Raw genomic sequence first — 25,989 nt, forward strand, 5'->3', positions numbered from 1 at the left:
CAACGTACAGTCTATAATATCGCTCACATTTTTAAACAGGCGTGACAGATATGTATGTACATATATATGTACAGTTGTGAATTTATAAAAATATCATTTATATAAGGAGATATTTTTCTTAACCATAGTACAATATCCCCAAGAGAATAATGTTGATCCTCCAATTAGGAAGGCGTTTCTTGGTATTTTTAATTATGTATCTTGTTTTAAAATTAAAAGTATTTAAAAGTTATATTAATAACTGATTCACTATATGACAAAAACATGCACACTTATTATATTTATCGTGTATATTTACTTTTTCCAAAGTATAATTAAATGCATATCTCCTTTGAAATAGGAAAATGACAGTCTGTTTAAAATTTTTTTTTTCGTTACAATGTTTTCAGACTCATTACTTCATCAGTACTTTTTATTTTAAACTCTGTGTTTCGGTATGAAGGGCAATGAATTTACAGGTTACAAAAGAATAACACAATCTTTAGGAATGGCAACGCATGGGGGGTATCATAGGCGAAACAGTATTCTCTGTTATGTTCATAGTACTGCTCATGTCTATAGGCGACGGTTACCACTTTCCACCAAGTGGGTCATCAGCTTGTTTGCCATTCTAAATTGTATAAAAAAATATCTATCTGTATAATAAAAAAAAAATAATTGCCGAATAAAAGTAAATGCATAACTTCAGAACGGTTGGACATATTTGGTTAATTTTCTTTTGCGTTTTGTGACTCTCACGTTTGAATTTAAACAAAAATTAATTATTATTATTCCATTAGTATTTACGTTTGGTTTGTACTGATAAATTTAATTGTACCTGTAGCAGATGGTTTCGTAAAAATACATTTTAATACAAAATTATAGACGCAAACGTAAAATTTTGTACAATTTATACTAAAGACTCTGACATGAATGATATCATCAAAGTGGCGACTCTACGCGATTGTAACGACAATACAGATTTAGATGCAATCAAATTAGATCCCACATGGAGACACAGTATGTTTGGTTGCAAGTGTGTGGAAGTACTACGCGATATGTTCAAGTTCAAGTAAGTTAATCTTTAAAATATTAGAGATAGGTTCATCAGCATCATCAATGCAGAAATAAGTCACATATAAAGATTTATTTTGTCATAACTTTGTAATAACTGTTGCATGTTAGTAATGTTTTTTAATATTACCATGTACCACATTTTAGCAATAAATTTTATTCTTTCATTCACTATTTCAAATAATTTTCTCATAAAAATAGTCCTTAAGATTGGTAACTTACATTGAGTACCGTAAAGGTCGTATTGTATTTTGTGGCGAACATGTTGCGACTGCGCCATTTTTTTTAATGTATGAAAACGGAATGGTAACCCCGTCTTTGCTATTAGTATACGCTGATGGGGCCAGTAATCGATAATAGGTGAGGATGAAAGCCCATTGCTGGCCCATTGTTAAGAATTCAACAAGAATTAACTACGATGATTTCCAGGGAGAACCGTGTAGTGGTTGGCCTATATATTGGTATATTGCTAGTAATGTGGCTGTTACAATCCATTGCTAACAATCCCTTCGTCCCTTAATTAAGCCTCTGTACCCAGTAACATCACTGCCATTTCGCACTTTTCAACTTTCACTTTTTTTAAACTCAGTCATACAAAGCTGGTTGATAGCAGAAACAAAAGAATAGCATAACGGTATCTATGCAGACGACTTTTGTTTTCATCTCGCACTATATCTACTACAGTTTCTGTATCTATATATATATGTTTGTTTTTTTTAGTATAACGTACATACCAATTAAACCAAATATGGAGTCTTACGCATTGTCCCTTCTACGTAACGATTCAGTAGATATATACACGAGGCCGATTAGCATAAGAGGAGAGCTTCTGGACAATATATTTCCATTGCAGTCTATTTTCTCATGGAGGTACGTACCTACGTTCTGTATGAAAGTAAATTAATTCCAACGACAACAAATAAATATATTTTTCTTGTATTTACGTATTTGGAACGCTTTATTTCTTTCAACCGACTTAAAATTGGAGGATTTTCTCAATTCGATTGTATTATTTTTATGTTTGTTATATCATAACTCCTTTTAAATGAAGGAATTATGGAACCGATTTGTAAAATTCAATTTTTTTTTTCTCTAAAAGATACACTCTTAGATTGGTCCTTTAGAAATTTATAAAAAAAAATTATACAACTCAGAATGACAAACAAGCTGACGACCCACCTAATGTAAAGTGGTAATCGTCGCCTATAGACATAAGTAGTACTATGGACATAACAAAGTATACTGGTTCGCCCATGATACCCCCCACACGTTGATATTCCTCAGGACTCAGGTTTTATTTCCCTGTACTCTGCAAATTCACGCCATATTCCATTACTTCAAACCGAAACACAGCCATACAAACACAACTGCTTTACCGTTGAAACACGAATGGGACAGAGGTACTCAAGCAATCGACTTTTGTACAAAGTTTCCCTCTAGTAAAGTCGGTTCATGAGTGATAACTTAAGCCGTAAAGGTGCCAAAAGGTAACAAACAAACTTACTTTCACATTTATAACATTAGGACGTTCAGTAAGGATAAAAGAATTAAATCTACAGGATCATTTAATTGTTACACTATAAGTGGTTACCTTTCTCGCAAGTGACAGAGTATAAACTGTGTACACACGGCACTCCTCAAGAAAAGTTCTTTACTAAAAAGATTTCTTGAAAATTGCTCGGGAAATTCATTAACAAGAATATTAAATTTTGTAATCTTTAGTTAGTAAGTTTTCTAATGAGTGAAAAAAGAATGGTAACTCCGCCAGTGCTATTGGTTTACACTTGCGTGGTAGTAATGAGGGACGATAAGTGAGAATGAAAAATGAGGTTGACTGGGAGAGAATGCTATATATAGCGTTAAGTCTATCAGTAGTGGTATTCTATAAAGTCAAACTCGAGACTCACTGGCGACCCCGCGAGTGATTTTTTTTGATGGGTGAAAATGAAAAACCCCGCCTGCGCTAACGGGATACGCTGGCGGAACACCAGTGAAGGGTGATAGATGAGAATGAAAACAGGCCGGTTAGCCCATCATGATGAATTCATCAGGAATTAACCACGATAGTTTCCAGGGAGAACCACGAGAAGGTCGACCTGGTTGGGTAAATAGCTAGTAATGGGATTCTCAGTCTCCATTACTAACAATCCCTACCCCCCCCCCCCCCCACCGCGAGTGATTTAGATACATTTAGTATTCTATAACAACACCATTTCGTAAATATGGCGATATAGTGAACTGGAGTAAATGGTACCTTCCTTAAGAAGTCACTTTTATTTTAAAAACTTATTTCAATAGTTTTTATCTAAGCTTATTATTTCAGCCGTTAACTGCCCACTGCTGAACATAGGCCTTTCTCATAAAGAGAGTTTTGCCAGTAGTTGCCATGCTTGGCAAGCAGGTTAGCATCTGCATAGCATAAAGATGTGGGAAAACGACCCAGAAATAAAAACAATCAGTGTAGGCTATGCCCTACTTTTATGACGAAAGATCCGGTCCCAGTAGTTGGATATACAGGGGAAAGGGATTGTTAGTAATGCGTAATACTAATTGCGCCACTACTAGCAATATACCCTATCAGGTCGACCTCCACGCGGTTTCTCTTGGAAACTATCGTGGTTAATTCTTGTTGAATTCGTCACGATGGGCTAACTAATCTGCTTTTATCTTCATTTATCACCCTTCATTGGTGCTCCGCCAGAGTATACCGATAGCACTATCGGAGTTACCATTCCATATTCACCCATTTAAAAATGTAGTGTAATATAAATGGGATGTTATGGATGGATGGATTCTTATCGTATTGGATGATATCTAAATTAGCATTCTTATATGGTATTGGTGAAATTGAATATTTTTCTCAAATAAATATATGCAGTAAAATTACAAAGAATTTAGTATATTATAAAAAAAATGACACCTGGACGCACCATGTTAGTATTTCCATATTATAAAAAATTGGAGCTTCCTGGTTGAAATTTGTTTATTTTACTTCGATCTATATTTCTTTAAAAAAAAAACATTGATTCTCTAGTAGAAAGAATGGATTCTTTAAAGGTTGCTAAGGATCTCCATTTCAACTTTTACATTTTTAAATTCAGTATTTCCACTTACTTTGTATCCGCAGACTTGGTTTTCTACTTCGGCGCCCTTACGAGTCAGAGCTGGTAATGAGTGACTTCTACTGGCAACCATTCACGCCCCCCTTGTGGTTCTCCCTATTTTCAATGTGTATTGTGGCTACACTAGTGTTTTATTTATTGGTATGTTGGGAGAATCGAATATTTGGGAGACATATCGAATGCAGCTTTTTTCTAGAAATATTATTGGCAATCGGAGGATATTGTCAACATTGTAAGTTTCTTTTTTTATGCAACCCAAAATGGCGTACAAGCTAACGGCCCACCTGATGGAAAATGGTAACCGTCGCCCATAGACATGAACATGTCTTGCCCATGATACCCCTCATGCGTTGCCATTCCTGAGGACTAAGGTCTTATGCCTTTGTACCCTGTAAATTTACTGCCATATAGAACTCTTCAAAATGAAACACAACCATGCAAAAACAACTACTTCATGATAGAAACACAAATGGGATATATGTACCCAAGCAAATATGTGTATATGTACAAAGTCTACCTTTAGTAATATGTTCTTTGTTTAGTGTTCTCAAGTTTTTCTTATAACAAAATAGATTAATAAAATATTGGTTTCATTTTTCAGCATTCCCTGTAGAATCAGTATTCACATCACGTCGTATAGGATACTTTACGTTTTTCTTGTTTTCCTATGTCATCTTCTCATTTTATACTTCGAACCTGCTCTCTCGGCTAGTAATAGACGAGGATTACGATATGGATCTAGGGACTTTGGGTAAAAGTGACTATAAGTGTGTCATATTAGAAAATATTATACATGGAAATGGAAACGTAAGTATTGAAAATTATAAATACATATAACTAGATGTAAAATATGAAATTAATATTTCTGAGTAAACAAAAAATTTTGAACGGGCGCGATTTTAATTTGCATATTATACGGGGGCCCCTGCTAATGCAAGACCACTGGTACAGATAATATAAGACTATAGTACTAGTACAAGCTTATAAACCTGACGAGTGCATGCTTTTTCATATTTTAGTAATCACCATTTATTATCCATTAGCCATTGTTAACTGTCCACTGCAGAACATAGTCTTTAGGAAGTATTGCCAGTAATTTCCATGTTTAAATGGTTAAAGAGATTTGAATGGAATTTGGTACATGAAAGTGCAAGAAATAATAATTAGACATAAATAAATGTTTATGTCATGTACAGATATATATTTTTGTAATAGTTATTTTACTGTTGTGCTCACATGTATTCTTACTCTGTCTTTATGGATGTATTGTATTGTTACTCCATCACCACATGATGATAGAGTTACAATACAATAGATCCATGTCATCCCCAGGATCACTGTCATAAGATTATATCTTAAGATACGTGAAATGCGACTACGAAAATAAATGCACAGTAAACCAGTGTAAGAAAAGGAAAATTGTTAATAGAATGATGGCATTCTATTAACAAGTGATAATAGTAGAAGGTCAAAATGTTCGTCGGTATTAATGAGTTATAACATAATTGATTACATTATTATTGAATTTCATAGGTTTGCATGACTCATCTAATAAGAGAAGACTTTGGGCAAGTTATCTTCATGTTATAGTATCCGATAGTATATCGGGTTGATTTATAAATTAACAGTAGACACTGAACATTATTATGACTTTTTAGATACTTTCTTTAAATATTTTAATTTAATTAACTATTAGTAACAACGAACAGAATGCCGATTTTTTTTTCCTGTTTTAATAGAACTTAATGCAAATGTACTCGTAAACAAATAACTTATTAAACCGACTGTATGACATTCTTCTCGTGTCCAATAGTAATATTAAATACTAAAAATTAAATAATTGATTGAATATTCTGATTTGTTACTTGATAATATTATTTAGAGTGTTTTTGGTTACATTTTCATTAAATCCTGTTAAAAAGACTATATATATATATATATTATTAATTTCTTTATTTAGATAACAGATTGCGAGACAGCCATTTCTCTAGATTTCGTGAAATTAGTAACCGTGAATATATCCACTGGATTAGAAGCAGTGAGATCTAATAAGACAGCTTTGTTATCTGACTTTACCACTTTGTACAGCGAAATTCATAAAAGTAAGTACGTTTTAATTAAATTATAATAATTAATTAATATAATTTTTAACTGATATTATTTAAATAAATTATAATAAAAACATATATAAGTTATTCAATTATTTACGAAAGGAAAAGGTTTTTTGCTTTTAATTATTTTTGGAAATTATGAATTGATTAAAATTGTTTTTAATTAATAATAACCTAAATAATAATAAATGTGATTAATAACATTTTTAATTCATAATAAGCATGAAAATATGTAAACTATTTTATTTTATTTGTAATAGTTACAGATCGAATTAAAATAATTAAAATAGTTACAAATAGGTATAATCATGGGAAAAAACGTACATGATTTATTTATGGTATAGAAAGTATATTATAATTAATGTTATAGCCATGAGAGTAAATAGTTATAGATATAATAGTCAACAATTTCCATATTTAAATACATACGTATTTAAGTACATTTAAGAAAAGAGCGTATGGTATTTATTTAAAGATGGCGGTGTCCTATATAAAGTGAAGATTAAATAATTGCTCATTAGTGTGCACTAATTAAAATTAACTGGAGTTTGCTTTACCGTAAGACTACTTATAAATGAAAATAGTGAAGGCAAAACCATAATAGTTGCCGTTAAGTTGCTGTAGAATCACAAAAAATGACTATTCAAACATATTTTTAATTATGTTTACTTGAATAAAAAATATTCTTTTATCAACAAAAAATTTAGTTATACAACATTCAGTTTCTATATGTACCTATTGAATTAAATAATGTAATTAATTAATTACATTTATTATATTTTATATTTATTTATTTCTCCTCTCGATAACGATAAGACCATCCATTGTTTTCTCACTGTGTTTATTTCTTGTTATTGTTTGTATCTTATAATAAGTTTACTATTGTAATCTTTTAGAAAAAAACAATGAAGAGAGATCTATCTATATTTTAAAGTGAGTGTCAGTGCAGTTTCAGAGACAAATTCTTCTACGGACGGTTCGGTCACGAATGAACTCGAAGTTTTCTTAAGTGAATACGGCATGGGGTTTTTCCAAAGAGGTGTAAAAACGCTTTTTCAAAGTCGGCAACGCGCCGTCAAGTGAGCCGTATGCTTGTTTGGCACTACAGTGGTAAAAAAGTGACTTTTTAAAAGTAAAAATATAAAAATATTTTTTGTAGCTAATTTACTATGCCAATTCAGAACAGATTTTTACAATTCTTTTTGCAATCGATAAGATTTGCTCTCACGGTGGTTCATTTTAGTTTTGTAATAATTGTAGTAGCTGTTTTTTGAAATGTAGAATACTATTTATTACAATGCGCAAACAATTTTCACGTCATTACATGATGACACGGAATGATATTCTAAATCAATTTTTTTCAATGTAATAATGTGTCTACTAGTTTATTTTCTTATACATCAATGTGCGTTGTATGATGACGAATGAAGCCACTTTTTTGCGGAGCAAATGTACCTATTACTACAAAACAAAAATCCATTTAGGTACTTGTTGTATATAATAATGATAGTTATCTTGCGCAATATTTTTACTAATTGTGTAATGATATTGAAGTTTCTTTTAATTCGAAATAAAAAAAAAATAAACTAAACTAGAAATTATTTTGCAGAAGTCCAAAAGTCAGTTAGTGGATTAATTTTTTTTTTTTGTTAAATTAGTATGCTAATAATTATCAATAGAAGTAGTTTATTCCAATATTGACTTTTCTTATAGCATAGCTCTTATGTAATTTAAAATGAACGTGCTAGAATCCAGTTGTTTCCACTCACAGGCTAGAGCAGCATTTCACATGGGGCCGGACTTGCAACTTACGAGTATAATACAAATCTCTGTCTTGGAGCAAACTACTGCTTCGCTTTACACAAGGCTTCGACTGTTCAACAATTTCCTTAACAATGCCAATTTCACCTTGCCTTCATTGTTTCAGGTTTCTCCAACACAGAAATATGCGAACTCATAGAAATAGATATTTTATCGGATCTAAAGAAATATATTGTGTCTTCAAAGAATTTCAGGCACAAAGAGCTTTTCAAAATTGGGTACGTAAAATGAAAAAAAAAATTAAAAAGAAAATTGAAATCGAATTTAGAATGTAAATAAGATTTTTTTTCTTTTGCCCTTAACCTCAATATATGAGACCAAATAAAACTTCTTTTTTTCGTAAGCTATTGTTACCTTTTTTCGTCTTAGAATGGCGGGAGTACATAATACTCATTACGTCTAAATTTCATTCAGAAGGGAGATGTTTATGATAAACATACAGACAATTGGTCTCGAATAAGATTTTATTACACAAAAAATCTAATTCGATTCTGACATTACTATGTTTTTAATGCGACTCATAATGTCAAATGAGCTGTTTCTATTACAAAGATCTAATAATTAGCTATCGTTGAGCTATCGCTTTGTAAGAGAAAGAGATACCGTTGCCTACAGTTATGAACAACATTATTGATATTACATCATCATCATATCAGTCTTTAACTGTCTATCGCTGAACATAAGCTTGACCCTTGAGGGCTTTTGCTATTAGTTGCCACTCTTGGCGGCCCAATTGCCAAGCGCAGGCTTTGTAGATGTCTTAAGAGGAACGCTGCTGCCCATATCTCGCTATAACCTGAGTTGGTGTTGTGTCATATCAAAAGATGAAGAGACTCGCTGAAAATCGTAGTAAGTGGCAAAAGCTCCACCGACAAGAGCACAGCTCTTAAATAGGAAATATAAATAAATTAAAATTAATGCAGTATCCAGCTTGTTGATAAAATGCCATTTCTTTATTACAGTATATCGCGACTTCATGAATTGGGATTAATACATCGCTTTACATTCCACAAAACACTTCAGTACACGTTATCAAGTTGTTTTGGTGCGCCCCCTATCAGCCTCGATTTTACACATGTATCCACACCATACTTAATTTTAGGTTTCTCTTATGTTTTATCTATTGTAATCATGTTAGGAGAAAGATGGCATTACAATCGAAACAGACTGTGGCCATATGTAAATTAAACTTTAGTTGTATATCTAATGAGTTGAATTTAAAATTATTAAAATACTAATATATTGTTAAAGTACTGTTATTTGAAATATATATTAGTGTTGTTTTATAAGTATGGTATACCGTGTTTATTTTCCATAAATATATGACTACCAATATTATTATCTATGTTAAAACAAAGTATACATATTCGACTATTTATGCATTAATGAGTATCAAACACCCAAATATATTAGAAAACATTTTTATTGAGTAATTTAATATTCAAAATCATTATTAACCAAAAAAGATACGAAATATCTTTCCAAAGTTCCACATCATACCTTAAACTATATATACCACGTCAGTCGTTACGAGTTTTGCCAGTAGTTACCACGTTTGGCAGTCCAGTTGGCAACCGCAGTTAGGCCTTTAGGAGATGTTTTAAGAGAGACGCTGCTGCCCATCCATCGACCAATAACATTGGTCCCTGCGTACTCACAAAATGGTAATGTCACGCGAAACGCGAAACACTGCTGAGACAACCTACCAAACTCGCCAGGTGAGATCTTAGCAATTAAAACATTAATATATTATATCATTCATCATCATCATCATATCAATCATTAATTGTCCATTGTTAAACATAGACTTCCCCCATAAACTGCTATAAGAAACAGTCTCGAGCCACCTGCATCCACTGACTTCCTGCAATGTATTTGAGGTCGTTGCTCCATCTAGTGGGAGTCGCCAGAACTTGTCTTTCCCATCAGTAGTCGATTCTTCGAGCTATATCGAACTATATGACCAGCTTATTGCCACTTCAGTTTATTTATCCTTCGGCCTATGTCGGTCACTTTGGTTCTTCTGCGAAAATTCTCATTTCAGTTTCTATCAAGCAAAGAAACTCCGAGCACAGGCTTCTTCGCTGAGCAACTTGAAGCTTCTGCATACGGTCAAACGAGTAGGACCATGTTTTCGTTCTGTAGGCCATCACTGGCAACACTTACTATTTAAAGACCTTCGTCTTCAAATTATAAAGTATTTTGGAAACTAATATAATATTTACCAAATGAAGTCAGACTGTATATATTTCATCTGCTTACATGGCTTACAATAACAATTGTTATTGTTGTTGCTAGCTACGCTTACATTAATTCTGTATTTCTAAGGTAAAGAATAAGATATATATAAGGTAGAGAACATAATGTTTCAGACTTTAGAAATAATAATTCATGATTGACATAACGCGACATGGACGTGGTAGTATTTCATCTAGTATAATATTATAATCTATGTTATAGGTGATGGTTATCACTTTCCATTAGGTGAACCGTTAGCTTTTTTGCTACTCCAAGTTTTATAAAAAATAATTATATTTACATCCAAGGGTCTAATCTGAAAGAAATATATTTCCAATATTTCAATGTACAATTTGAATTTGCTCGAAAACATCTTTCTTCTGATACAAAGTAAAATATCTATTAATATTCTTGGAGTTCTGGAATCCACTTATATAAATTCCACGATATTGAATTTATTGAGGCATTTAAACACGAAGAGTTTGAAATATAGAGTAAAACTCAATATAAGTTGCAGAATGTTAATACGTTTTGGGGGGGGGGGGGGAGTATTGTTAGTATTGCGGACTACTAGCCCTATTGCCAGCTGTCAGATTGACCTCCACGTGGTCCTCCCTGGAAAACATCATGCTAAATTCTTGATTGCAGAACTGACTTGCCTTTTCATTGTCACCTATCATCCACCACTAATACTCCGCCAGCGTATACCGTTAGCAATGCTTTGACAGGCCTAAAAATCCTAAAATCAAATTTCAGTCTGAACATCAGAATTTTTCATTTGCTTTATGTTTCAAAGTAAATGTAAATCCGTTATTCGATAAATTATATTAAGCAAGGCAGCCTAGAAACTTTCTCTTGTTTACTAAAACCATATATGTGAATATGAAAATGTTCCGTGTGTCCACGTCTCTCTAGATGACACTATGATCTTTAAAAGAAACAGAAGTAAATAGATGCAGAAAGCAGAGAACTGCACTAATTAGATGACAATAACGGAGAAGGAATATAGTTTAATTAATTTATATATTTGCATGATTTATAAAATAAGGATGTAGATTAGCTACGTGGTAGTACTAAAAACATGTTAGTGCCATGAAGCAGTTGTGTACACATTACTGTGTTCTGCTCTAAAAGGATATAACCGTGAAATAACAGGCATAAATTCTTTAGTTACTAAAAATAGCAACACATAAATTATGTAACATCCATAGAGCTGTTCCTATCTAAAGAATACGGAAATTATCTCTTTCCATTAAGCGGGCTCTCAGCTTGTTAAAATGTGTAAAATATTTTTTATTTATCCGCTGCCAGCTGGCCCTAATCCGTAAGGTGACGAGGACGCTGTATTAAGGAAATAAAGTCCAGGCTTGCCAGATTTAGAGTTAATGCCCATAAAAGCCACTTCATTTTTAGTACACAATCCCTCTTTGAATGCTGTCCAATTTTCACATTTACGAGCTGAAAAGGAACACAGATTTTTTTTTTAATTCGTGAATATTATAATACCGGAATAAAAAATGGTCCATATTTTTTTGTATTTCCTAATGATTAGTTGAACTTTTAATGATGCCAAGAACAAAACAAAGAAACAGTTAAACTTTTTCATTTTCTACAACTTACCAGGAAAATTATTAGTTGCGTTGAGAGATTCAGCAAAGAGCTGCCACGCTCGAGTGTGGTCGCAGGTTGACAGCAGGCATCCTGGTTGAGATTTTCCACCATTGGCATAAAAATCTTTATGGCCTGAAAGCAGCATTATTCAGAATATATTAACTTTTAACTAGTAGTAGTATCTAAACAAGTGGCAATTAAATTTATAAATAGAAATGGAATGAGAAAGCAACGCCCGGTATTTTAATCTTTCTTATACGAGCGCTAGCCGAAACTATTCTATACTCTAAGAGAACTAACAAAAAGTGCATCTTATCAGGATAACAGTATTCAAATTAAATATATATAAAACAGTACTGCATTATTTACCTACAGGTTCTATTAGTCCCAAGATTCCTGCATTCGTATGTATCACATCGACGTACTCTGCATCCTCTTTGTTCAATCTATTCACTGAACTGGCGTTTCCAAAACAAGGTCCAGCAGGATCTAAAGCAGCGATACGAGCTACCTTTTTTTTAGTAGTCTGATATACCTTTTGTCCAGTAATACCAGCAATGTGAGCACCTAAGCTGTGACCAATTAGAGTAATCTTTGACGGGTCTTGGCCAGCTGCAAAGATTTGATAGCTATTGAAAAATAGTAATGTACTTCGATTGCTAATTCATCAAAATAAAATGCATAGTTTCTGATTCTATTTTGATAGTATCTATATCCTTTTGTGGTTCATCTATCAAATTATAACCTTTTATATGTAGTCTGTTTGATTTAACGTCAATCAATTGCAGTAAAATAAGTAAGTAATAATAAAAAAATAACAATGATCTCTATAAATAGATAGAAATGAGTTCAAAGAAATTATAGACAGACAAAAATAGAAATTACCTTTTATAATATCTCCTAAAAAGATTCCAAGCTTTTCACCCATAAATCTAGCATATGTTGATGAACGAAAATATTCCAGATTGATTACTTTTCTTCCATCAAGCGCTAAAACTAATAATCCCTTTTGCTTTAGCAACATTGGAGCCAATCCTTGGACCATCACTCCATCAGAACTTTCTAAAAATCCGTGTATAAGAACGATAATTTGTTTTGCATTGCCCAACAATTTGGTCAGGTGTTTGGAAGCCGATAAATTGTATTTTATATTTCCGTCTTTAGTTATTAAATCTATGCTGAGTGATTCATAAAATCCCGTAATATTTTTCTCTTGCATCTGCTCATAAGTAAGTCCAAAGAAAGTTTTAAATGTTTCGCCTGTAATTAGATAATAAATCATTAAAAAATGTTTTTTGTATAAACTTTATGCAATTTGAACGGCAGATAAGCTGACGACCTATACGATGGATTTAAATTATGATATTAAAATAAAATGTATTTCTCTTACAGTAGCTACATTTTTATTATAATAATTCTGAATAAGGTAAAATGCTATATAATTTTTGACATATTTTGGTAAACGCTTTCTAATACTTCTATCAACATCTGTTAAAGCAAGCAATATAATAGAAGTGAATATATCTACATTAGATATTTAATCTATCGGATTAAATATCTAATGTAGGTAGTAATTAAGGAAACAAACAAGCATTTGTGTGATTTGCAATTTCATGATTGCCAATCTCAGAACACTCAATTAACAACGTCTAACGGTAAACTAAGACTACGATTTGCACATGTTTCAGAATAATTTCACTGAGTTAGAAGGCGAAATTCTGATGATTTTATTATAATATTTCTAATTATAAATATAGAAACTTATATAATTGACGATATAAAGTGAAATCTAAATTCTTTATTCTATTAAAAATAAATTATTTTCACATAAAACAATTTATTTCACGAAGAAACTTCCTATTTTAATATTATGTTTTAACTCGTATTCCTTTGAGAAAAATGTTCAATTTCACTGGCAGAAAACTCTCTTCATGGCATAGCATCTTTTTAAGATGATTTGAATTACATTCTGTATAAAAACTGAATGTTGAATACTCAGAAAATGTAGTATTAGCTAATACATTTAATTACTTACATCGGTTTGATCCGCTGTTGAACTTAGGGTAAAATTTCTCTAAAGAAGGGAAAGCTGCCTCTATTAAGGAGCTAATGCTGAATTTGGCATTATTTTGAGTATAAACAGGTGTTGCAGCTAAATTTGATGAGATATTGAGAGGAGAGTAAAAGCGGGAAACAGTTAACGGTGCACTGCTCTCGATTATGTATCGAGCAAAGCTCGCCTTAATAATATACTGCTCTCGATTATAAAATGTATATTAACGCCAGTTGTATAAATGGCTTAGCTGAAATAATAAAGAGATTGAAATTTCAAATTTGAAAGATTTCTTTTTATCTGTTTTATTTTTTAACTTTCTAAATGATTCATTAATGATTTATACAGTAATGAAAAAAAATTCCATTCAATAGTGCTTGTTTCCAAACTCAACAAAACCAGGTAATACAAGCTTCATGATATTATAATTATTTTTAAAAAATCTAATATATTGGAATACTTAACTACTGTCAGTGTATCTAAGATCGAATCCGAACTAAAACCTCCGAATTTTCTAATGTCTAGATCATTTAATAATTTTAAAATTTATTAATATAAAATCTTTCGACGCCAATAATGACAAAATTTATAAAGGACTAACCCAGATATAAACTCTACAGAATATATAAAGAAATATTTAAATCGGAGCACTATTGGCGAAGATGTGGCTTAACATACAATTATACGTAAAATGGTAGGTAAATTAAGAACCTATTCATTTTTGAAATTACTTAAAATTCATTATCATATTTCGTATTTCAACACTTCCCGATTCTAATTATAAGTTTGATTTCAATATTTCTACATTAAATTGATAGGAAAATTTAGTCGGTTTTTAGAAATATTTACATTATGAAATTTGACTTACCAACACTCATCTCACTATATAAATAAAAAATAGTATCATACTAACAAAAGCCTATCAGAGATATGAAATCTCTACTCACATCCCACCATACAAAACAACTACATAATATATAGACTATGCCAATATGAACACAACATTATAAAGGTGATGAACGTTTGTAAAGGCTTTTGGATGAATTTGATATTAATTTTGGCTTAAAAGACTGGATCTGGATAGACTATAATGTTTGGTAGAATGATGGACCACCTCGATTAACACATATGAAATTTTTTATTGTAATTTATTATATTTATAAGACTTCAGCAGTGAATAGTGAAAAGTCGACCGGTCTTCTGACCCTCATGGTGGGAGAGTTAAGTGGAGGCTTCGGAGCGGACACCTTTACACCGGCATCAACTTCGGGGACAACTACCTCGAGTTACTGGGTTTAAGCTCTATCCTTATTAGGGTAAGACGTGGTCTTCTTTCTTCTCTCTTATTACGGTGATGCGGATGTGGGACCTCTTCTTGTTTCTCCAATTATTTTTTTAAACAAATTACCTAGGCCGCTCTATTACTGTTTGTGCCAGGTCTCTAGTATTTATAGTACAAGATCTGCTTAGTATAGGACTAGAAAGCTGTTTAATTTGTCAGGTAGAAGAGAAAGGGATTGTTAATAATGCAGATTACCAGTCCCATTGCTAACAATATACCCTGTCAGGTCCACCTGCACGTGGTCTTCTCTGGAAACCATCGTGCTAAATTCCTGGTGTATTCGTCACGATAGGTTAACTGACCTGCCTTTTCATCTCATCTATCATCCCTCACTGGTGCCCCGCCAGCGTAAACACACGCACAAGCGATGTTACCATTCCATTGACATCCATTAAAAATATGTCCAGTAATATTTATTCATTAAAGCCAATGTGTTACTTATACTAATTGCCTGTATGTGTAACACTATTATTTTAAAAGTGTAAATAAAGCATTTTTTATCCCTCACTGTCAATACACGCGGATAAAGCTGTAGGACACTGTTAAAGCTTTTTATGGATGTCAGTAGAATGATAATCCCGCCTGGTGGGATAGCAATGAGTAATGACACACAAGGATGAAGTCAGACCAATTCTCTAGGAATTTAACGCGGTGGTTTTCTAAGGGAACTGTGAACTGACTTATCGGGGTCAGAACTTATCATTTAAATATTGCTAGCAATAGAATTATCCCAGAGATTAGTAGTAAATAGGTACGATAAAAAAATAACTGTTAATTTAAAGGAGATCTCCGAATCGAAATTTACTCAAAAAGACTCCCAAGTAAATTCTTTTGTTTTACGCCTGCTTAGAACCAAAAATCGGAAAATGATTTTTTTTATTTAAATTGGCACGATGATTGGCTGGTAATTTAATATAACTTAATTGTTCTTATTTTGTATAATAATTGCAATGATTAAGTCGATTACATAGTAGTAGATAATCATAGTCTGATATCCAAGGTCTTTATACATACAATTAGCAATTTTTTTGCAATGCACTTAGATTTAGGTACTATCTACAGTCTCATGATTAAAATGCAAAATTTTCGTAGAAAAATTAATAACTAGTAATATTCCGCTTAATCCATGCAAATTTTAAAAGTAATGAAAGAGGTATTTGTAATAGAAAAGTCATTATAAAGTAACTTCGTCATACTTAGGTGCCTTATTAAGTAAATTGATGAAATTTTAAAGGCAAAGCAAAACTTTTCTGCAGCAAATTTGGAATTAATGAATTATAAAATTTGATTAAAATCAAGTCATAAATATAGATGGGACTTATTGTTTATATGTTATTTATAATGAGTAATTTATTAAGTAAAACAATGGATTAGTTTGGTAACAAATCTTGTTAATACAAAATTTCGTTATCAAACTCTGACTTTACTGGAAGAGAACTCTTTTAGAGTTAAGCTTGCCTTTGTACATTTTCTTACCTCTGTCATATTTTTTATGTATTATTATTATGTACAATAAAGTATAAAGTAAATAAATGAATCATCACATATTGGTGGCATCTAGAATCGAGTTCATAACAAAATTTTTTTTTATTCACCAGTTAAAGACAATATTCTGTGAAATATTGTAAAAATAAAACAAGTTCATAGCTACAATAGTTACGAAGCATCGAGATTGTTATCTCTTTATAACATTCAACAATTTGTTCCGCTACACATCGGTATGTTAAAGTTGACTATTGAATGACTTTAATTGTGTACTTAAAGTATCTGCAACTACGAGTATGTATATGTTGTATATTATTATGTAATATAATATTTAGTAATATAAAAAATAGGTATCTACGTATTTATATTATAAAAGGTATACAATGCATTTTTTCTGGTATCAATGGTGTTGATTGTAGGCACTTGATGGGTTTCCCATAAAACGAAACCTGACAGGTAATATGTAAAAAAAATATTGAATAATTATTTTTATAATGAGTATAACTTTTTTTCTGACATCAAAATTATTTACATCCGCAAATCGATTTTATTGTTGTTCGTGTTTAAATTCGGATTGTATTAGACCAGCTTGTCTAGATAAGTGGCGAATCTATTCATAAAAAATATGAGATAGAGACATGAAAAAGAGTGAGATATCGGATGTTGTTGTTTAGATCTAATCATGCATGTAGTAGCGATAATATATAGGTTTATAGATACAGAAAGATTTGTTTTTCGCGTGTCTATCTAAATAGAATTTTGCTACAGCTATAGTGCTGTCATTGATTTCGTGCTGACCTTTTACCACACAACCATTAGAACTTACTGGAGAATAAAATGAGATATTTGGGTGCGATTTTGCAATTATATAACTGAACAATATATCAAATAACGCGTTCTTGCGGTATCTCCATATTGTGAAATTTAACTTATCTATTTCTATGGATGTATAATCTAAAAAGTATACATTTAAACACAAAGGGAAAGTAGGTACTTATGGCCAACAAACGTTGTGATAGTAGAATAAATACAACGGAATACAAAGGAATCTGCGCGAAACGTAAGGTAAGCAATTACTTAGCTCTTTGAACAGATTAATCGATTTGAGTATAAATCTAACCCTATGTACATTGTAGATAACTGAGAGCAGGCAATCTGAGTGCACTGTGTTATATTTTGACTCATCTTTCATTTAAACTAAGTTATTTTTGTAGAAATTGATAACGAATTTTGCTTCTTAATATATTTCTAAATAAGACTTGAGCTCCTTTTAAAATTTTAGATTATATATAGAGTGTCTCCATACAAATACTTTAAGAAAAGCGGCTCAACTTTTTCGTACAGTTTTGCGTGATAAATGATCATAAGCGATTCCTTTATAACTTCTATATTTATTTTGTTTTATAATTTTTGCATCTTTTTAAAACGTAAAATGTCTTTTTATTTATTAAATAATTAAATACGTCTAGATACATTGTGTGCGTAAATATATAAAACACTGAAAAAAAAACGCGTCAGCTAAGTTGACAATTAACTGACAAAAAGTTGACCCGTTTTTGAGACTCAATGCTCTATCTATATAATCTTAGTTCAAAATGTTGTAAATAGACGTGCGTACCGACCTAGAGATTTCAACATGTCATGATGATGAATTATTAATGAGTCAATTTTAATACTTAATTAAGTAATTTTGTTAGGTATAGGAAATGATGTAGGCAGTTTCTTTTTTCTCCGAAACGGGCTTCTTAGAAATAGAATTAAATATGAGTATATATCGCAAATGTGTTACCTGTAATATTTTGATCTTATACACCTAGACTCAAAAGAGCCTAACTACTTCGATTATATTTAGAAAATATAAAAATAAGAATCGTTGGTTCAGTTTGGTTCCTTAATAACAATTCTTATTAAACACGCGATCTGCCGTCATCGTGGCAAGTAGTTTAATAGTGGACATACTCAGTTTTTATTAATACTTTTTATAATTTGATGACCTTGGTATCGTCTTAATACGACGAAGATTTTAATTCGTACTACACAGAAATTATTCATACTTGTAATTTATACAAGAACAGACCGTTGACTTCTTCTGCTTTTTTAATAATTTTGGTTTAATTGAATGTTGAAACCTGGTGATTGTATTAAATTAATTTTATTTCGTAAGTTAGTCATATATGTACCTATGGTGTTATTTAGTTTAAAACTTATTTTTGTGTATTCATTGGTGGAAAAAACACTGTTAACTACAATAATTATTTTTGCTCTGTAATAATTAAAATTGTTAATAAAAGAAGTTCACTCAGATCCTCTAGATATATCTTGTTAAAAAAAACTTTTATCTATATTTTATGACATTATCTTTGGATAAAATTTTATTCAGTTAAATCTCAGTATCATTCATAATATATTCCACAGAATATTTGAAAGATTTGTTACTAATTTTACCTAGTAAGATTCTATGATAATTTTGACAGTACTTGCTTATTTGCTTTTCATTAAATTCTATTAAAACAAGCTATACTACTCGTAAATATAATTTTAAATTGAAAGTGCAAACTAACAGTGAATCTATTTCAAGGCTTATAAGTGAATAACTATTACCTACGAATCTTACAATAGTTCCCTTAAATGATAAAAAAACGCCTAATGGCTTTATAATTATGCACTACTATAATACATTTTAAAATTGTCCAACCGTTAAAACGCTGCAATCATGACCATTGATTATTATTAAGGTTGTACTTGTATGTGGTATGAATACATATAGCAATATACTGTATACGTTGTCATACATAGTAACTTCAACAATATTTCGATATTAATGTAGTACTTATGAGTATATTATTTGTATATTATGTAAGTACTATATTAGTAACGCAAGATATATTCTACAACAGTTTTGTGTGCATGTATGTATGTATATTTCGCTATTTATTCGCTAATTATAAATTGGCTTTCAATTCCAAAAAAGGATTTTGTAAAATAAATTTTTAATTATTTAATAAAATATATATATATATATATATATATATATATATATATATATATATATATATATATATATATATATATATATATATATATATATATATATATATATAAAAGTTCTCGTTTTTTAAATGCAAAAGGAGTCATCCAAAATTAAAAAGTTCTCGTTTTTATTTGTTGCAAACTGTGGTTCCAAAAGACAAACTGTGGTTGCCAATCCGCCTGTAAAGCTTAGCAACTACTAGCAAAACCTTCCTCATTCTCCATAAGACGATGTTCAACAGTGGACAATAAATGGCTGATATAACAACTACCATTTTAAATTCAGATTTTTAATTTGTTTTGTCACCACTGTCAAATTTACTTTATTTTGTTTTTTTTTTTCTTTTATTAATTCGCAAAGCAAAGTTCTGCTCGTTCTGAATCAATATTTACCTATGATTCACTTATATTTTCAATTTTATAATATAAATTTAGTACTATTAATATTATGATAAATATACTATGAAAACCGAAGTATGGTTTGACGCACTAGTTCACCAAACAGTAAAAATTGTTTTAATGAGTATGTCGCGATAGATTTTACGAGTATTAAAGCAGTTGTCTACAAAAAAGTATATAAATTTACTAGTTATTGACATGAGCTACTTTGTCACGAATGTCTAATTTTATATGTAGTAAATATAGCTTATGGTTTTTAATGTGCCTTTTTTAATCTGTTCTTTAATTGTTGTCAGTCGCACGTATAAGGGTAATGGAATTATATTATATAAAATAATTCTATCGACTAATCAATAATACAATACTCGGGTTGCCTAGCGACGAATGGTCGATATTACCCTTACTTTCATTAAAAAGCCTTTCACCTGCAGAAGTTAGCGACTTTATCTTGAGCTATTAATCTTCCTTTTTAAATAAGAAGCATCCATGTAAATTAATTTATATACAAGTCTTTATGTAAAGACATTGCATATTCAGAAAAGGTCATATTACTATTGGTTCTAGTTTAAGAATTATGTTATTAGTAAAAATTTGAAAAATGTTTGAAAGAATTTCAATCAATAAATTTCTATTATAATTTTGACAGTACTTGCTTGTCTTTTTATTAAATTTTATTAAAACAAACTATACTAAATAATATTTTATATTGACAGTGCAAACTAATAGTGAATCTATTTCAAGGCTTATAAGTGAATAATATATTATTACCTACGAATCTTATAATAATTCCCTTAAAAGTTAAAAACGACTTATGGCTTTATAATGATGCACTATTATAGTATATTTTAAAATTGTCCAACCGTTAAAACGCTGCAATCATAACCATTATTATTATTAAGATTGTACTTGTATGTAGTATGAATACATGTGATAATATACAAACTTTGTTATACATAGTGACTTCACTATAATATTCTATTACAAACATAATACTGCCATCTGGTTCCGGCATAGAAGGGGCCACCCCCATCCTTTCCCCTGGGTGTTGTAAGAGGCGACTACGAGAATTTAATGGTCGAGGGATAGGCAGCAGTGTATTTCTGAAAATATCACCTAAACCTAACTGTAGTTGCCAACCTATTTGCCAAGCGTGACAACTACTGGCTAAACCCCCACAATAGAGAGAGGCCTATGTTCGGCAATTGACAGTATTAGCTGATATGATATGAACATAGTACTTACGAGTACATATTTTGTATATATTATGTAATCATCCTCAGGATTTTTTATACAACTTAGAATGGCAAACAAGCTGACGGCCCACCTGATGGAAAGTGGTAACTGTCGCCTATAGATATGAGCAGTAACATGGACATAACAGAGTATACTGTTTCGCCCATGATACCCCCCATGCGTTGCCATTCCTGAGGACTCAGATGTTATTCCTCTGTAACCTCTAAATTCACTACTATATCCTAAATATCCCGAATCCCCATATGCCAAACTGAAACACGGCCATGCAAACACAACTGCTTTCTGATATAATTATGAGGACCTCAGCAGTGGGACGTTATTAGTTTCGCGTTTGATAATGATTCAAAATCCATTATCCAACACGAGTCTCGTCTAATCGTCAACCATTGACATCCTATTCGCAGACTTTTTTCATCATATGTCCTTGAAATATTATCATGTTTTGTGCTCGTAGAAAATGACTCATCATTATCATCATATGAGCCGTTAATATTGGACAATGGCAAACTGTCCCCTTAAGGGGGCCCTCGGAGGGTTTTGTCAGTAGTTGCCACTTTTAGCAGGCGGGTTGGTAACCGCAGTTAACTTTTATGACTTTTTAAAAGAGACGTTGCTGCCCAGTTGCCAGCCATTAAATTTCCTGAGTCGCCTTTTACCACGGGTAAGGAAGGGGTGGCCCGTTCTATACCAAGACAACACGTCAAAAAATAACGCCAGATCCTATCCTTATTTCTACACCTTTTCATTCAGAGATACACTGTCTAACCTTTCCCGTGGACACTTGCAGCACTAGGGGTGAAACAAATACGTTTGTTGCTAAAGCCTTTAAAAATTCATAGGCACGTTTTTTGAAGAGACCCTTATTATAGAGGAAAGGAAAAACCTTAGAGGAAACTCATTGTTCGTTTCGTAATAATTTCAAGTTTGCAATGTGGCTCAACAGCGTCTAAATTACGGTTCAGAGTTCCTGTGTCATTCATATTTGTCGAAAAATTTAGAGAGTAAGAATTTATAGTCACAGTCTAACAAGATGAAGTACCTAAAATGATTTTACTAAGTATAAATTAGTAGTATAAAGTACTGTATCGTCTATCTCTAACAGTAATAATTATTCTTTATTTCAAGCAACTGTGATGTCTCTTATTTTACTTCTAGATTCAGGTCTCTTACTATCATAATAGGTTTGTCCTATATATTTATTAATAGACAATATATACAGCCGTCCACACGATTTTAAATACTCATTACATATTAAAATAAAAACGTAGCAGTACGTAAGTTGAGCGCAATTCTCAAAATACTCGATAATACGCTTACATATTATATCCGCTTGGATATTATATCTAATAAAAATATTATATTTTCATACAATACACAGAGATTTTTTTTATTTGCTTTTTAATTCTCAATTCAAAGTATCATCATCATATCAGCCTTTAACTGTCCTCTGCTGAACAGAAGTCTCCCCCTTTGAGGGATTTTGCCAGTAGCTGCCACGTTTATCAGGCGGAATGGCAACCGCAGTTAGGTTTTAGAGATGTTTTAAGAAGAACGCTGCTGCCCATTCCTCGCTCTCCCTTAGTCGCCTCTTACGACACCTACGGGAATGGAAGGGATACCCTATTCTATGCCGAGACAACACGGTCATTCAAAGTATAGTCGTATTTAATTCTCAATTCAAAGCATTGTAACTCGTATCTACACAGTTCAATTTATCAAACACGTAATCAAATTGAGACATTTTGAACGGCTGATGGAAGATGGAATATAGAATTCATGTTCAAAATTTTTATCCGACTGCCAAATAAATAAAAAAAAAGTTTTTAAGCGACTTAAGCGACGAAAGGAAGGGTCTTATATATATATATATATATATATATATATATATATATATATATATATATATATATATATATATATATATATATATATATATATATATATATATATATATATAATTTAATTTTAATATATATCGTATGCGTTCTAATTTATACAATATTTTGATTTAATATGACGCTCTTGATAATAATACACTTATAAATTATTTCTTTTTTGAGAAAAAAAAAACTTGCTTGCGATATTAGGATAAAGTGTATACTTAATAAAAATCACTGTATAACATAGAATAAGAACAGTACCCAGGAGCTTAAAGTTTTTTTTTAATGTGGTAAAATGTTGGGAAGTTATAAATTGCATACAATCTTGCTTAGTTTAAAATTTTAAAATTGGAATGAATTTTAAAGTCGCTGTCAGCTGTATCGTCAATAGATATATCGAACGATTCTATTGTAGAGTACCTGAGAGCGTTATAACAGCGTTTAACATGTCTTGTTGTTGCATTATCTCATCAATCCTTCTATAGTTATGATGTCTGTTACTGTGACATAGGGTGTGATTTCCTTGGATTTATTATTATGTGAGTTTTATTGTTATTCTATTTTACGTTAATAAAAAGGATTGAGGGTATCATTGTAACCAACCTGAAGGATACATAACAAGGATTTTTTTTTTATTTAGTGATATCTACGTCTATGTGTGGTTTACGTTTACTGGGTATCAGTGGAGAAAGATGGGTGAGATTAAAGTCAGATCAAACCTATCGTAAAAAATTCATCAGGAAGTCGTGTACATATACTCGTTGTTACCAACATATTACTAATAAATGGGGACGCTACTCTCCGTTATCAGAAACTATATTTTTGTACTGTACTAACAATTCTCTCTTTTCTCCTCCCCTTTGTTAAAAGAATATTTTTTCATCCTCCAAATAGTACATCACAGCAACAGTCTAAGATAAAATAAAGAGATCTGGAGAATGCATTTGACCGATAGAATATTCATTTATTTATATATTGCTATTAAATTTCCTATTACTTTAATATATTAAAAGTTTCTTATTTTTTTATGACTATAAAAGAAGGGGTTGTTGTATTTTTTGTTCTGATGTATGACTTTTGTGCTAGTCTTGAAGCGATTGCAATATTTAATTTTGCTATTTTTTTTTCCAAATAATTTTATCCAAAAAATAATTTATTTGACCTCAAATTATTTTTATTTATTAAAATCGCTTCTCCCGATCAAGACCTCAGTGTTTGAGGCATTATTATATGATTTTTTTATCTCATACAAGCTATTATACAAATTCGTGCTCGCGACTATTTTATGAAACCATAAAAAAAGTGTGATAAAATATATTTTTATACTGATATTAATAGCTACCAGATGTCATATTTAGTCGTGTGGTTCCAGATTTTTATAGAAATAACACGAAAGCACAACGGAAGTAAATTATATTGCGAACATTTTTTATTGTAATTTCAGTGACTCAATCCATGATTTTGTTTATGTTTCTAGGCGATAGTTACTCCTTTTTATCAGGTGAAATATCAGCTTATTTGCTATTCTAAATTTAAAAAAAAAAAGGAATAGTACAGCGATGAATCATTCATAGTATTTTATTCTGGATTACAAGAAGGGATCAAAAAGTAGTGAGAATAAGATAGAATACAATGACTATTGATAAAACTGAAATTGGACAATATCTGTACATAGAAAAATTTATAGATCGTAGAAAAAGACCGTTCGTTTTAATAAGAACGATACAAAACCATGATAAGCAAGATCTTTACCCGACTGAAACACTTTTAAATACATACATAGTATTGTATGTATAATAATATAATATGTATTATTATACATACAATATGTATAATAATACATATTGTGATGCATACAGTTCTGTAGATGTTACGACAACCATTTCCGTCGAAACACTTATCATAAAATACACCAAAATTTTGACGGAAATAGAAATTTAAGGGGGAAATTTAAGTAAACGACACAATTTCTATAGAGATAATCTATTTGGTTACGTTGTAAATAGGTACCAACACACATTATATAAAGTTCGAAATATTCAATTTCGGTACAAGTTATATGTAATATATCAAATTAGAATACATGTATAGCAGCTCTTTAACCTCTAGAAGATAGCTAAAAGTAATTTTATAATATAAAAATATATAATATGGACACTTTCTCCTTTTGGGATCTCAAGATTGACTGGAAGAAATTCCTTGAAGGAGTAAGTTCTCCTTGTATACGTTTTTGTTTTAGCCTAATAATATAATAGATCATTGAAATAAAAACAAATAAATAGAGTATTGTAAATATACCCAAAAAAGTTTATCATAAGTTGGAATTAGTCACCCGGCGTTGCTATCTCATTCTATTTCACGGACTCGCTAGCGATGTCGATTCTATCGACATATTCGCTTGCCACTTGTATAGAGGCCCAGGTAACACAACTACTATGATTAGAACAGGGCCGCATTATCCATTAGGCAGTATAGGCAACTGCTTAAGGGCCCACCATCGGTCAGGAGACCTTTGCACCGAAACAATTTCTTTAAAGGAAATTACATTTAAAGATTTGTATTTAATAAACATTCAAGAAAATATTGTTTT

At 31.2% G+C, this 25,989-nt stretch overlaps 2 protein-coding genes across 3 annotated transcripts; one reads left to right on the forward strand and one right to left on the reverse strand.

Moving 5' to 3' along the window:
• The first annotated feature begins 908 nt into the window (after window positions 1–908).
• On the forward strand, window positions 909–11,207 carry LOC113513054 (uncharacterized). Its single transcript, XM_052893071.1, has 6 exons — window positions 909–1,051; window positions 4,181–4,407; window positions 4,777–4,982; window positions 6,136–6,277; window positions 8,214–8,325; window positions 9,070–11,207. Exons 1-6 carry the CDS (start codon window positions 909–911, stop codon window positions 9,293–9,295), a joined length of 1,056 nt encoding a protein of 351 aa, XP_052749031.1. The 3' UTR covers window positions 9,296–11,207.
• A 142-nt stretch (window positions 11,208–11,349) lies between these two features.
• Window positions 11,350–14,115, reverse strand: LOC113513056 (pancreatic lipase-related protein 3-like). Of its 2 annotated transcripts, none has more exons than XM_026897042.3 (5): window positions 13,992–14,115; window positions 12,842–13,216; window positions 12,326–12,568; window positions 11,966–12,088; window positions 11,350–11,803 (listed from the first exon to the last, which is right to left on the reverse strand). In XM_026897042.3, the coding sequence occupies exons 2-5, from the start codon at window positions 13,173–13,175 to the stop codon at window positions 11,643–11,645; spliced, it is 861 nt and encodes a 286-aa protein (XP_026752843.3). In that variant the 5' UTR covers window positions 13,176–13,216; window positions 13,992–14,115; the 3' UTR covers window positions 11,350–11,642. The 2 variants fall into 2 exon arrangements, with proteins under 2 accessions (XP_026752843.3, XP_052749307.1); XM_052893347.1 differs by having other exon boundaries at window positions 12,330–12,568; window positions 13,992–14,113.
• Between the last annotated feature and the right edge of the window lie 11,874 nt (window positions 14,116–25,989).

The sequence above is a fragment of the Galleria mellonella genome, unplaced genomic scaffold (assembly GCF_026898425.1).
Source record: "Galleria mellonella isolate WM207_F2 unplaced genomic scaffold, CSIRO_AGI_GalMel_v1 utg113, whole genome shotgun sequence".
NCBI classification, from domain to species: domain Eukaryota; kingdom Metazoa; phylum Arthropoda; class Insecta; order Lepidoptera; family Pyralidae; genus Galleria; species Galleria mellonella.

Coding starts and splice junctions, on each gene's coding strand:
- LOC113513056 (XM_026897042.3), bottom strand. CDS start 13,175: ATGCAAGAGAAAAATATTACGGGATTTTATGAATCACTCAGCATAGAT. Junction 12,569..12,841: donor TTTAGGAGATATTATAAAAG/GTAATTTCTATT, acceptor AAATCTTTGCAG/CTGGCCAAGACCCGTCAAAG. Junction 12,089..12,325: donor GGGACTAATAGAACCTGTAG/GTAAATAATGCA, acceptor TGCTGCTTTCAG/GCCATAAAGATTTTTATGCC.
- LOC113513054 (XM_052893071.1), top strand. CDS start 909: ATGAATGATATCATCAAAGTGGCGACTCTACGCGATTGTAACGACAAT. Junction 6,278..8,213: donor GTACAGCGAAATTCATAAAA/GTAAGTACGTTT, acceptor TCATTGTTTCAG/GTTTCTCCAACACAGAAATA. Junction 8,326..9,069: donor AAAGAGCTTTTCAAAATTGG/GTACGTAAAATG, acceptor TCTTTATTACAG/TATATCGCGACTTCATGAAT.